Raw genomic sequence first — 12,531 nt, forward strand, 5'->3', positions numbered from 1 at the left:
CCAGAAGAAAACCCTACATAAGCCTACTGTTATTGTTAACTTGCAGAGTAGCAGTGCTAGTAGAACTTCACCGACTAGTTTCACCGGATCATCTCATTATTTATCATTTTAAAAGGCAAGGCTGATGTTAAAGCGGCCCTCCATCCTGCTCTGAAAAGCTAAGTGTTACACGTTAAACCACACACACACTACATTAACATCACGCTGTCGCAGTACGACTCCCATCTGCTCTCTTGAGGCGGCACTCTTAGCAAAGCTGTACATGAAACTGACTGGAGTATAGGTGGTCTGGAACATGCCCGGTGTGTACAGAACATGCCCACATTCAGATTTATGTTGCTGTGATGAACATGATGATGATGATGACGAAGACCCAGTGTTTGCTTCCTTTTCCACTTTTACATAAATCCATTTGATGTGATTAAAACTCATCAAGACTCCTTTGTGTTCTTCTTTTCCTCGTCTGTTGTTTATCTCAAGCACTTTGAAAGGTTGGTGGACACACAGGCCTTACGCATGATGAAGTGATGGAGTGTGTGTCTATATAATGCAATTAATCAAATTGATTGTATGACAGATGCATATAATTGTCAGTTAATAATAATAATAAGTTCCAAGTAAATACAAAAAATCAAAACAGGAGAGGAACCTGCACGCAGTTCGAAAAGGAACAGATATGGTGCAAAGCAAAACAAGTTCTTGCACCTTTTTAATGTTGCACTTCATTGAGTACTTTCAATTCCTGTTGGATTAGTTTGTATCCAAAACTATATTAAAAAGACAGTTTCTTCCAGTTTACGGTCTACACAGTCAGTATCAACCACCGCTGCAAATTGTATAAAATGTCCCTTTTCAGTTCACATGGTTCTGAGTAATCTTATGAGTGTTAGAAAATAGTATATTTTTCAAAAGTGTAATCTGGTAAGGGTTTTACAGTATAATTAAATTTATATAGCTTGATTACTTGTAGTCCTGGTTCTTTTTTCTAGTTAGATGTTGGAGCTATTTTCTTCTCAGTCAATCTAGTTAATGTTGCATTCTAGTGAGTTCACTGTAAATGTAGCTCATGTCTCCGAGTCTCATGGGGTCAGCGGTGGATGTAAACCATCATTTCTGAACGTCATGTGCAGGATCAAATTCCAAGTCCAAGCCATCGCTCCACATTGTCCTGCCTGGGAGTGATGGAGGGATGACCACACCATGAAGTCAGGTCAGAAAACCTCTCCGACATGCCTTCCTTACATCTTCAACTACTCAACTGAACATCATTTACTGAGGGCTGAAGCTGAAAATTGAATCTAATACTAAAAAGGTGTCACTGTCAGATTGACTGGTGTAAATGTTTGGGGTTCAATGGATGGTACTTGCTCCTGTGCCGCTCAGCCTTGGGTTTGGTCTTGATTGTTTGGTCTCTTGCGGTGCCTGGTGGAGACTGTCGGCACTGCAGTTAAGATAAATCGGCATTGGCACTATGGAAGTATACAATGAAACACAAAAATATATTAAACATGAGATTATTTTCTTCCCTTTAGTATTTGAACATGGAAATGGCAAGGGCTCAGTGCTTTATGCATCCTGGGTGCAGGGCTCACTCTGATTTAGTCTATCAATATTGTCTTTTTACTTTCCCATATTGGTACACTATGATATTGGTAACTGCAGATATTGGTAAACCTTAACACTGGATTCTATTTTGAGAAGCGCATGCACCAGACAGCAAGCTGTGGAGAGTGAGAAAACAAACACCAGTGTTGAAATGTTATTTTTATTAAATACTCTTCAGTTTTTTTCAATAATAACAAAGCTATGATGAACTAACATTCAAACAAACACTTGATAGTTTTAAATTCATGATTTTTATTAACTGTATGGTCATGCAAAAATCCAGCATCCAAATGAAACTCAGAGTATAGACATATGTAGCCCCTTAGTATATGGTTACAATGCAATAAATTTACTTATAAAGGGGTACATACAAGCTAAGGCTTTTGCTAATCTTTTATGCTTTTTAATGTGGTACATCACTTGATTTCAATATTTGAGACAGAGCCATTTCATTAACCTTGAGGATGCAAGTAACATAGATTTCCATTTCTTAATCAAGTAAACACAGACAGTGAAAAATATTACCAGAAAGTAGACATGCATATTTCTTCCATTTGTAAAACTGCATATATAGTGTTGCTGTTGAAGTTTGTGGTTTTTAATTATCCTTTTTCAATATTTGTTTTGTTAAGTATATCAAGGCTTTCTTTCTGTCCCTCAGTCACTGTTATAATCTCACATATATTAGTCAGTTGCGAAGGTATTCCAGTAGTGGAGTGAAATTTTGCTCTAGACATTTTTATTTCAAATCAAAAGGTGAATATGAAGCAAAATTGTTTGCAGGTAGTTGTTGCAATCAGCTCCGCTGGACTAAGGTGGTGACACTTTAAATATGACAAATTATTCAAGGTAAAGTTAATTTAAGTTTAGATTTGGTCACATTCTCCTTGTGTCCAATAGTGTGAATTTTGCGACTCACCAATACTCCATGTTCAGTGGATCTCATTGACACTGCAGCTTTAAACTGGGACTCTGCTCTATAGTACTCAAGAATTAAAGGATGGACTCAATAGTGATTCAGTGTCCAGACCCTCAGCTAGTGTACCAGCTGAAAAAAAATCCCTTCTCCATAGTGCCTGAAGTCATACAGTCTATTCAGCAGCTGGGTTACTCCTGGCTAGAGGAATCTAGTTTAAGCAGCCCTGCTGTTGTATAAATCTATATAACAAGGGTAACAGTGGAGAGGGAGAAGTCAGTCAGAGTCATGTTCTCCAGAATGGTTAAAGTACTGTAGGACAATCTATCCAACAACTGACGTCACATTGAGATGCATTAAATTAAAAAAAAGTCTCAAAGAAAGACTCACAAGCATGTTGATAGGTTATAAACTTAAAGTATTCATATGATCTTATGTAACAAATTACTTATTTGTACCCATGTTCAGTTGAGTGTGCTAACTGCATAAGCTGCCTATTCCTAACATGTTTTAACATGAGCAAACTGTAAGAATCAATAGACTGTTTTGCCCTCAACATCCTCATATAAGTCTTTATTTTGGCCTCATATTAATCTTTTGATCAAAAATGCAAATTTCCACTTGAGCCAACCGTCCAAATACTTTGGCCACTGACTAAGTTATATTTCCCCCAGGTCACTTCTTTTCCTCATTGATTATCTTCCCTTTTGTATAACTTGTTGTGGAGTTGAAGTAAACTGCATTGTACTCTTTCGTTTGAACATTCCCATGATTGTGTGAACACACACACACAATGAACGAAAGCATCTTGTCCAATTGGTGGCATCAACAGACAGACGGGCCGGTGCCCACAGCACAAATAGAACTACTCAGAGCCATAAAAAACATCACATAGTTTCAGTACTGGTTTTACAACGCGTCGTCATGGTGCAAAAGTGGGGGAACACAGTTTCATGGCATGTCAGATATGTCACAGCACTCAAAAGCACAGGCGGTTGATACAGTAGGGTGGGGCTCACATATGACTCACGATATTAGATGGAAAACAGTTTTTTTTTTTCTGTCAGTGTACATACTTGGACATGATATGTGATGATCCCAAAGAATCATCCAGAAAATATTCTCAGCTTCTGGGTGCCCACCAGCAACAGCCTAAACGGTACATGAGTTACTATGGAGCAGCGTAGCACAGAGTCGGGATAGAGAGCAAGCCTCACCCATCCGGTGGTACAAATTCACACACACTCACAAGTTTCTACGACACAGTGAAAAAACAGTGTTCCAAAGTTTAACCACTGACACAGAGATATGTTTTTTCCTCTTTAAAGGGAGAATGTTTGAGCGCATGTGCTTATATGATGGTGTGCATTCCAATACAATTTGTAACTATGGGTGTAGCGTGTGTGTGTGTGTTTTTGTCTCTCGGCGTGTTCCACTATGTGTGTGTATTGTGTGTGTGCATGTGTAAGGGGATAATGGGCACAGTAAAAAAAAGGCCATGGCAGCCATAGCCTCCATTCCTTTTAACCCCCCATTTTTTTTATAGGTCCGGCTAAAATAAACAACTCAGGTTAGCCATAATCATATCAACACTAAAATACTAACAACTACAACATTTACAACAGAAACCGTGACAAAAGGGACCAAATCCATTGATTGCCATCAGCGCGGGTCCCAAAGCCCTCGAAGCCAGCGTAGCCCACTTCCTCATTCCATCTCGTCCAATCCCTGGCCAGCAAGTCACAGTCCCTCCCCCTTAGCTGCATTCTCTTTTTAACATGCTTTTTTTTTAAGTGCCAGGACTTCACACAGAAGTACAGCAAGCCAAGACGGACAATATACAAATTTTAAGAACACAATCAGAACAAGAGACAGGCATAGGGGTGACATCATCATCATCATCACCAACATGTTTATCATCGTCACTCGGAGTGGTGATAGTAAGACAGTAATGGGGCTGGTTAGCGGAGGTCACAATAGTAACAAATGTAGAGAGTAGGCGGCGAGGAAGGAAGGAAGGAGAGAGAGAGGAGGAGTGAAGGAGCGGGGCGGAGGTAGGGTGCAGGGTGGAAGGGAAGAAGGAGGAGGAGGAGAAGAAGAAGGAGTGGGCAAGCTTAACCTGAAGTTGCAGAAAGGTTCACTCCGTCAGAAGAAGAGCGAACGCAACAGCATCGAGTCTCAAGTTTCTGTGCAAAAACAGTACAGGCCATTAGATAGATTTCTTTCTTAAATTCAAATAAAACATGCTTCCGTCAAAGTACAAAACAAACGAAACGACAAAAAAAAGATTGGCGTGAGAGAGTGTGTCCATGCTTTCAGAGTAGGTAGTTTAGAGATGAGACAGTGGGGGGGGGAGAGGAGGGGAGATGAAGGCGTTAACTGATAGCGCCCTCTAGTGTTCAAAGCAGAACACAGAGGGACGGATGGATGGATGGATGGATGGATGGAGGCCTTCTGCAACTTCAGGATGGGCCGGCCTGGACCGTGCGTCTAAAGCTCACGAGAGGTTCAACCCTAAGGCTGCAGCACAGGGACCTTGAGTGTGTTAGAGTGTGTGAATATATGTGTGTGTGTGTGTTTGTATTTACACCTTGGGACCTCAAAGCAGAGAAAGAAAAACAAAAACAAAAAAGCATGGAGCCGTACACCCACACACTCACGCTAAACTCCCCTCCCTAAACCCTGAAAGTAAAGCATCGTTTCCCCTTTTCTCCTATATAAATATCTATGTATACACAGTTCTATTAAATAAAGTCCCCCATGGTTTAAAAATTATCCTTTTCCAACACAAAATACTTTAAAATACATAATTCAGGATAAAAACGAAGAGCTTAACAATAACATCAGAATACTAAAAAAAAAAGGTCCCTTCAGTAACTTCAGTTAACGCCTGTCCTTCTCCCCCCAATCAATCAAGTTTAATACATTACAACATTGTCTACAGATGTTTAGAGTCTACACTTTGGTGTGTTTAATTCTGATAGTAGGTAATGATTAGTTGCTCCTTACAATTTCCACCCTCCTTCCCCCCGCCCAAAAAAAAAACACCCCTACCCATATATACCTGTTAACTGTAAAACAAAGAAACAAACACAGTACTTCTAAAATTAAAGTATGTGCTCTTCTGTTCTCTGAAGAAGACAAAACAAAACAAAAATCAAATTTTTCTTCATATATTATAATTAACGCCCCAATCCTATGCATTATGTGTGTGAAGTGTAAAGTTCCTTAATAACTTCAATTTTTTTTTTTTTTTTGAATACTTTTCCAGACAGTGGGCAAAACAAAGATGGGGGGGGGGAAAGGCCATGGGAGAGAAGGACCAGGACAGCATCACCCCTGTGTAGCCATCAGAAGCATGCACCATCTGCAGGAAGGGGCGGGGCTACTGCAATCAGCCGGCCCCCAACGTCTAGCTAGGGTTGGACTGGATTGGTGTTGGTCGGTGTGGTCGGTCAGTCGGTCAGCTTTTGAAATATGCTTTTTATTTTATTTTTTTGAAATTGTAATATATATTTCCCCCTTGTGTGTTTTTACAACTTTCCAAGCGGCCTCTTCCCGGCCAGGTTCCAGGCACCAATCCGACCGCGGAGAATAAATGCTCCAAACAGCTTTAGAATTCAGGCAAAGCTGAGAAAGGAAGAATGCAATGGTTAGCGCGTGAGTTGTCTCTAATGCTGCAATATGCAACCTTTTTTCACAATAATATAACAATAAATTAATAGGACAGATATATTCTGTCTGTGACCCTGTGTGTTTATGCCTAAATCCCCCTCATTTGTCTGAAATTGGCATTTCAGTGATGTTTGAGATGTTTTTGGGTGCATCCCATTTGGTGTGGGTGTGTGTCATATGGGCGTGGCCAGCAGTGAGCTGGGTTGTGGCTATCAATGTGATGCTAGTGGCCACATGGCAGGGAAATCATAGCAAAAACAACAATGGTAAAAAAAGAAAGTACAGCGAAGCTAAACATGCAGCAGACAAAACCCGTTCAAAAACACGGACGAACATCGGCATTGCTTTATGTTTTATTACAGATTGTTAATTTCTTGTTGGGGTTTATGGATGTCAGTTATCTCTGCCTCAGGCTAGATGACATCAAAATGAGTGACGGATGGGGTGGGAACTTGCCCAATTTATGGGGAAGAAGGCGGGACTAATGATACACTTAGCTGCCTCAAGACAAAAAGTTGCATATTGCAGCTGTAAAAGAAAATGTTATACAGTAAAAATCCTCAGAAGATCCATGTAACTTGTGCAAAGAGCCTCTACAGCCTACAGAGACCTATGACTTTTACACACAGGATAAATCTACAGACTGTCATGGTAGAACCCTCCTGCTGTACCTGGGCCTGGGTTCGCGGTTCACTGCAGAGGTGCAGCTGGTGCTCCCGAGCAGTGGAAGTGCACATTGAGCCATTTGGCGTCACGGCGGTGCCACACGCGAGTCTCCTCCGACTGGCAGGAGCGCGGCCGGCCCTGGCTGTCCATGTACTGCGTCAGGCGGATGTAGGCGATGCAGGCGGCGTCCTCGCCGATCAGATGCACATGGGGGTTGAGGATGGTGGTGTGCACCGGCTTGCTGTTTTTACTCAGCACTGTGGAGACGGAAATATGCATCGATTCAACTCCGCAGTTGAACAGTCAACTGGATCCACATTGATTTATTTTCCTCAAGAAGTGGCTGCCACTTCTCAATGCGTGGCTAAGTTAACAAATTTGACAATACTGAATCAGTGTACATAATTTCATTTGGGCAAATCGGGTGAATCTACAGTGTTTCAATTAGGGGGGATGGGACGCTCTTCTCTACTTCAGCCCCACTTTGTGATTTAGGCTGATATTAGGCGTTATTCTTTAATAATCTAGCCAAGTGCAGCTTTCATTAACAATTTCTCTACATTGATAATTGCACGACTGTTATTTCAGACTGCACTCTTATCAGTGAAGGACTAGTAGAGTGCGTCTGTGGATTTTATTCAACCAGAAAAGACCAGAGTATAGCGAGACAGATAACAGTGAGCTGCTTACAGTTTTCAAAGTAGAACTTGTGAAAATCCATGCCTTCCACCAGGTTTCCGAGGGCCTCCGGCTCAAAAGAAGTCAGGCCGGGGTCACAGATTCTCCTGTCATGGGACAGCACAAACACAAATGGACTGTTATGCTGTTCTGTTTTAGCCACAGACCTCAGACTGTATCCTGCAGTGGAGTGTGAGGAGGATCGACTGCTACAGAGATGCTTTTGTTACCCGAGCTAACCGGCTGTACAACTGGCATGACTTCCAAAGCGTTGGAAAGGCCAAACACGGTGTTGAGCTCAAGTGTCAAACATAGCATTCTTAGTAATGAGTTTCTTCCTTAGCATGACATCAGTTAAGTACAAAGCACTTCCTTGTGTAATAGATGACTGTAAGTCTTTGAAAAGGCCAACAGAGCTAAAAACAAGGCCATTAAAAGATAATGTGTCACTGGTAAACAAACAGTGAGCTTATTGCTGAAGCTGTACATGCAAACTTACGTGTAAGCCTCAAAATCCCCGTTGTTGATGGCTTCGATCAGCTGCTCCGTAATCTTTATGATCTCTTGTTTACGAGCTGAAACCAGAGAGAAGCAGAAACAGAGAGAGAAAGAGAGAGAGAGAGAGAGGAGGGTGGGGAAAGACACAATCAAATGAGATTAAAGATAGTGAAAAGTCACTTGGAGATGGAGGTTGAACATGCAAAAATCCACTCCCCATGCTTCACCTAGACTTACTACCTGCGTATATAGCTTTAGATTGCTTGGCTGGAACCTCTGACATTTGAAATAGGTTCATCACATAAGCAATACCTCTCATAATAATGACCTTTCAAGTCCGGCTGTACAATATACGCCCCACTTTCCACTCTTGACGTTACACAAATATACACACAGCATCACTATATACTATATATGTATTTCTGTTGCCCAAGAGTCTCTTCATAACATTTTGCCACTGGATCCTAAAATGTCTACAACAAAGAACTTCAAACCAAGAGAACTTTATTGAACTGACAACTCCAGACATCTTTGACTGAGCACACACACACACAAACTCACACCAATGAAACCCACAGCAACACAGCTAATAAAAGCGCTGCATCTGAGGGAAAAGGCACCCAACCACACGCAAAGACCGAAAATTAACAGAACGAGGCATCAAAAGTCAAGAAATTTTCACACATCTTCCATAGTAGAAGTACACCGCACGGCAGATTAAGTACAAACAGCATGCACACACTCTGATTGTGCATAAGCGTCCAGTTCATTATCCTGGAGGAAGAATGAACCAGCACAGACCAGCACCCACCTGGCTTTATGGGTGTTTGTCTATATGCAAAAGTTTATGTTAGCCTTTTAACTAACTTACAGCAGCTGGCCCAATAGAACATGTTTATACCGTTGACCCAGAAAAGCCAGCTAGGATGTCTGAATACAGCGCTGTGTTTATATAATCTTTAAAAAAACGACCAAAATGGAAAGCTCAAGAAGATTTTTTTTCTTCAACTCCCCCACAGCCTTCTGCCGACAAGTTGAAGGAAAACTTACAAGGAAGATCAATTTTTAGACACCCTGAACACTGTTCTGGGAGCCATTGTACAAGCATTGTACAACCTGGCTGGCACTTACTCTGCTGCAGGTTGCTGCTGCCTGCGGGGGCTGACAGAGGCTCCGGCTCAGGACAGGAGCTCTGAGCTGAACCAGCCCGAGCAACGGGGACTTGGGGGCCGCTAGCAGCCTCTTGCTGCGGGCCAGCTGCAGGCAAGTATGCAAGTCATCCCAGTAAAATAAAATGATATTTTAGCCAAGCTGAGGTGCCATGAACATCACTAGTCTATGCTCAGGTATACACAAAGTCAATACTGGAGACTTTACTCCATTTTTCTATACTCTAAGTGTAATATCCGGCAAGTTGTTCATTACAGCATTGTTTAACACTGGTTATACTCCAAAGAACTGCAATTAAGTGACTATGGGAAATGAGCAATTTAGATTATTTACTGCACGTACAGTACCAGTTTGGACACACCACATTTTTCTTTATTTTTACCATTTTCCACATTTTAGAATAATAGTAAAGACATACAAACTATGAAATAGCACAAATGGAATTATGGAGTGACCAAAAAAGTGTTAAACAAATCAAAACTATCTTATATTTTAGATTCTTTCAAGTTGCCACCCTTTGCCTTGATGGAAAGGCAAAGGCTTTGGAAAGAAATTCATACATAGGCATCAACTTCACTATTTATATTTGTCTAAGAAACAAATTCCAAGCATTTCAGCATAAGCCTTTAGGTCAAAATGGCTTTAAGATAATTAAAAACATTACAGTACATTCAATTAGGTGTGTCCAAACTTTTGACTGGTAGTGTACATTTAAAAACAACTGAAATGCGCAAACACAGTCACAGATGAACACAAGCAAGTATAAACAGTAACCACAGCCTGTAGTGGAGCGTGGAGGCCAGTAGATGGCAGCAAAGGAGGACAGAGGAGAGCTACTGCAGTAAGTTGTGTAAGGGTTTTTGGGGGGGTCCAATTTCTTATGTACTCTTTATTTATTTGGAACCATGTGGAGCCCTTTCAACACCAAAATGTAGCATGTTCTTTTGCAAGAGGTTTTAATTCCCAAATGTTCGGACTTGGACCGAATCTTGGACTGTAAGCAGGCGTAAGAAGAAAGAACACAAAGGTCAGAGTTGAGAGCTGAGACGGTTAAACCTGCTGCCAACTTACAGGTGGGTGGTGGGCAGTGAGGGGTTGGGGCTTGCTGGGTCTGTTCCTCAGTGGCACTGCACTGGCTTACCACTGCACTGTCTGCACTAGTAGCCCTGCATGCAGCCACTGGCCCCGCCACAAGACACACACACACACACACACACACACACACAGGTGAAGGGTGAGAGCATGTTGCTATAATCTAGGACTATTTCAAATCACCAAAAACACAGCGCATAATACCTAAGCATTAAAACATAGCAGACTGACACATAACAATGAGGTAGAAAACATGCCCAGGTAAACGCTCTCTCTCTCTCTCTCTCTCTCTCTCACACACACACACACACACGCACACACACAGCCAAAGCCAGTTAAGTCAGACACCACACCAGAGTGTAAGAAACAAAATGAAAGTTAGACAAACTGGAAAAAAGAAAAGTGTGCGTCATCTCCTCTATCTACGCTTGTCACTTATCTTGTCGCTGCTGTTCACACCTCTCTCAATGTGCGAACACACTTCTCGAGTCACATTCATATCCTTTTTAGAAGCTTTATGCGTGTGCACATAGGCCACATGGAAATCCAAAACTCAAAGCTATAGAATCGTTGGTACTTTGTCTCAGAATATGGGGCATTTGGTCACTTTTCTTCTTCTTCTGCCCACCAACCTGTGCTCCATCCTAGTGACCAGTACTACTGTGGTTTTGTGTTAGAGGAGGACCCTGGCCCTGTTTTATCCAGGGAGAGTTGAAAGGTCCTGGGAGCGTTTGTGTGAAGCCAAAAGAGCGAGAGAGAGAAAGCAGGAACAAGAGACACTCGATTCCATGTCAGCGATGATCCACTATGAGATCTAGTGCTGCTAAACCAAGGGAAAGCAGCCTGAAGAAACAGGATTAACTTCTTTATGTAAAGCTAGCTCTGGCCTAGTTCATTCACTTATAAACCCTTAGGTTCATCCCTGGGCTGAGGAGGAGTGATTAGGGGCTTAAGTGGTGTCTGATTGCAAAACATACATGTGCGCACACACACATATGGTAAACAATGGTGAGCTTAACAGGTGCCACCTCTAAACTCATAGGATCCTATATGACCCTTCAGATATTTAGTACACAGAAAGCCTTAGAAGTGCATCCTGCTCACAGTCCGCTGTGCACCTAGAGCTGCTCTCAGTCACATTCTGCTTGGTTTCTCCCACAGATCCTCTGGGTATTTCTCAGGCCTTTCCCTCCACTCTCGAATACAACCTGGACTTCAAATGAAAGTGCTTCCATCTCAGGACAGCATACTATTGCATATACCATTTGATGGATGCTTTTATCCACCATAAAATTCCTAGAGTGCATACATTTTTTAGCATGCATGGCCCCAGTGGGAAATATATGCCTACAAACCTGGCAGTGTAAGTGTGACGGTGGAACCCAACAGAACCACAAATATCATCTTCACATGAGACGTTTCCATGTCCAGGGTTTTGATTAATGGAAGTAAGAGTAGTACAAGTGTCTATCCTATGAATGTTGACAGTTGGAATAGTTTATATTCATCTGGAAGTCCAGAGCAACTTACAGTGAGTGACTAGGAAGGCAATCAGTGTCTTGTTCAAGGACAATTCAACAGGATAGGCATAGTGGCTGTGAACCTGTGACCTGTGACGTTTTGTTACTTTGATACTCTAGCTAAAGCCACTTACACAGCAGATGGACAACAATAAAAGCATGTTCTTCACCTTTGTCTTTCCCTTGATGTTCATAGTCAAGACATTTGCCTGTCATCCATCGACAGCACTTATTGGTCTTCCATGTTTTCCAACACTTCCCTACCCTTATCTAAGCTTTTTCTAGTGGAACAACAGAGTTGACAACGGTTCTTCCTGAAACCCCCACCCATAAGGCATGCATTATCTCAGATAAAGAGAGAGAGGAAATCAATCAGGCAATATTTCTCTGTCTGATCTGCAATTCAACACAGCTAGCTACCTGACTAAGTACCTGATCAAAATATAAAGTGAAGGAAGCAAGCAGAGTAGGTGAAAGTTGGACGAGTACCTTTCCTACCTTTCATCTCCTCCTCTTCCATGTTATTACAGCTCTCTGTGGAGCCCTGCCGAGAAAAAGGGGTCGAGGAAAAAAGAAGAGAGGGGGATAGAGAGAGAGAGAATTGGGTGGAAAGAGATAGAGCAAGAGACAGAGATAATAGAAGAAGGAGAGAAATAGCAAGACAACATTTTTAAAAAATGCGCATGTGTGGTGGGGTTGGGAAGCTCTGGA

The 12,531-nt window shown here is 41.9% G+C and overlaps 1 protein-coding gene across 5 annotated transcripts in view; it reads right to left on the reverse strand.

Annotated features, from left to right (window-relative positions):
- Window positions 1-1,841: 1,841 nt before the first annotated feature.
- Window positions 1,842-12,531, reverse strand: part of LOC139659074 (calcium/calmodulin-dependent protein kinase type II subunit gamma-like) — a 69,397-nt gene continuing 58,707 nt past the window's right edge. For 3 of the 5 annotated variants that reach the window (XM_071537296.1, XM_071537295.1, XM_071537297.1), the window contains 5 exons: window positions 12,319-12,364; window positions 8,040-8,115; window positions 7,553-7,647; window positions 6,868-7,119; window positions 1,842-6,151 (listed from right to left, as the gene is read on the reverse strand). In XM_071537296.1, coding sequence (XP_071393397.1) covers window positions 6,887-7,119; window positions 7,553-7,647; window positions 8,040-8,115; window positions 12,319-12,364 — 450 coding nt within the window. In that variant the 3' untranslated portion in view covers window positions 1,842-6,151; window positions 6,868-6,886. Of the gene's footprint in view, window positions 6,152-6,867; window positions 7,120-7,552; window positions 7,648-8,039; window positions 8,116-10,279; window positions 10,388-12,309; window positions 12,365-12,531 lie in introns of all 5 variants that reach the window. The other 2 variants (XM_071537294.1, XM_071537293.1) reach the window with 1 other exon arrangement.

Source organism: Centroberyx affinis, unplaced genomic scaffold (genome assembly GCF_046629955.1).
Source record: "Centroberyx affinis isolate AG114_WGS23_722 - 3 ecotype Tasmania unplaced genomic scaffold, CSIRO-AGI_Caff_v1 ptg003015l_1, whole genome shotgun sequence".
Taxonomy (NCBI): Eukaryota; Metazoa; Chordata; class Actinopteri; order Beryciformes; family Berycidae; genus Centroberyx; species Centroberyx affinis.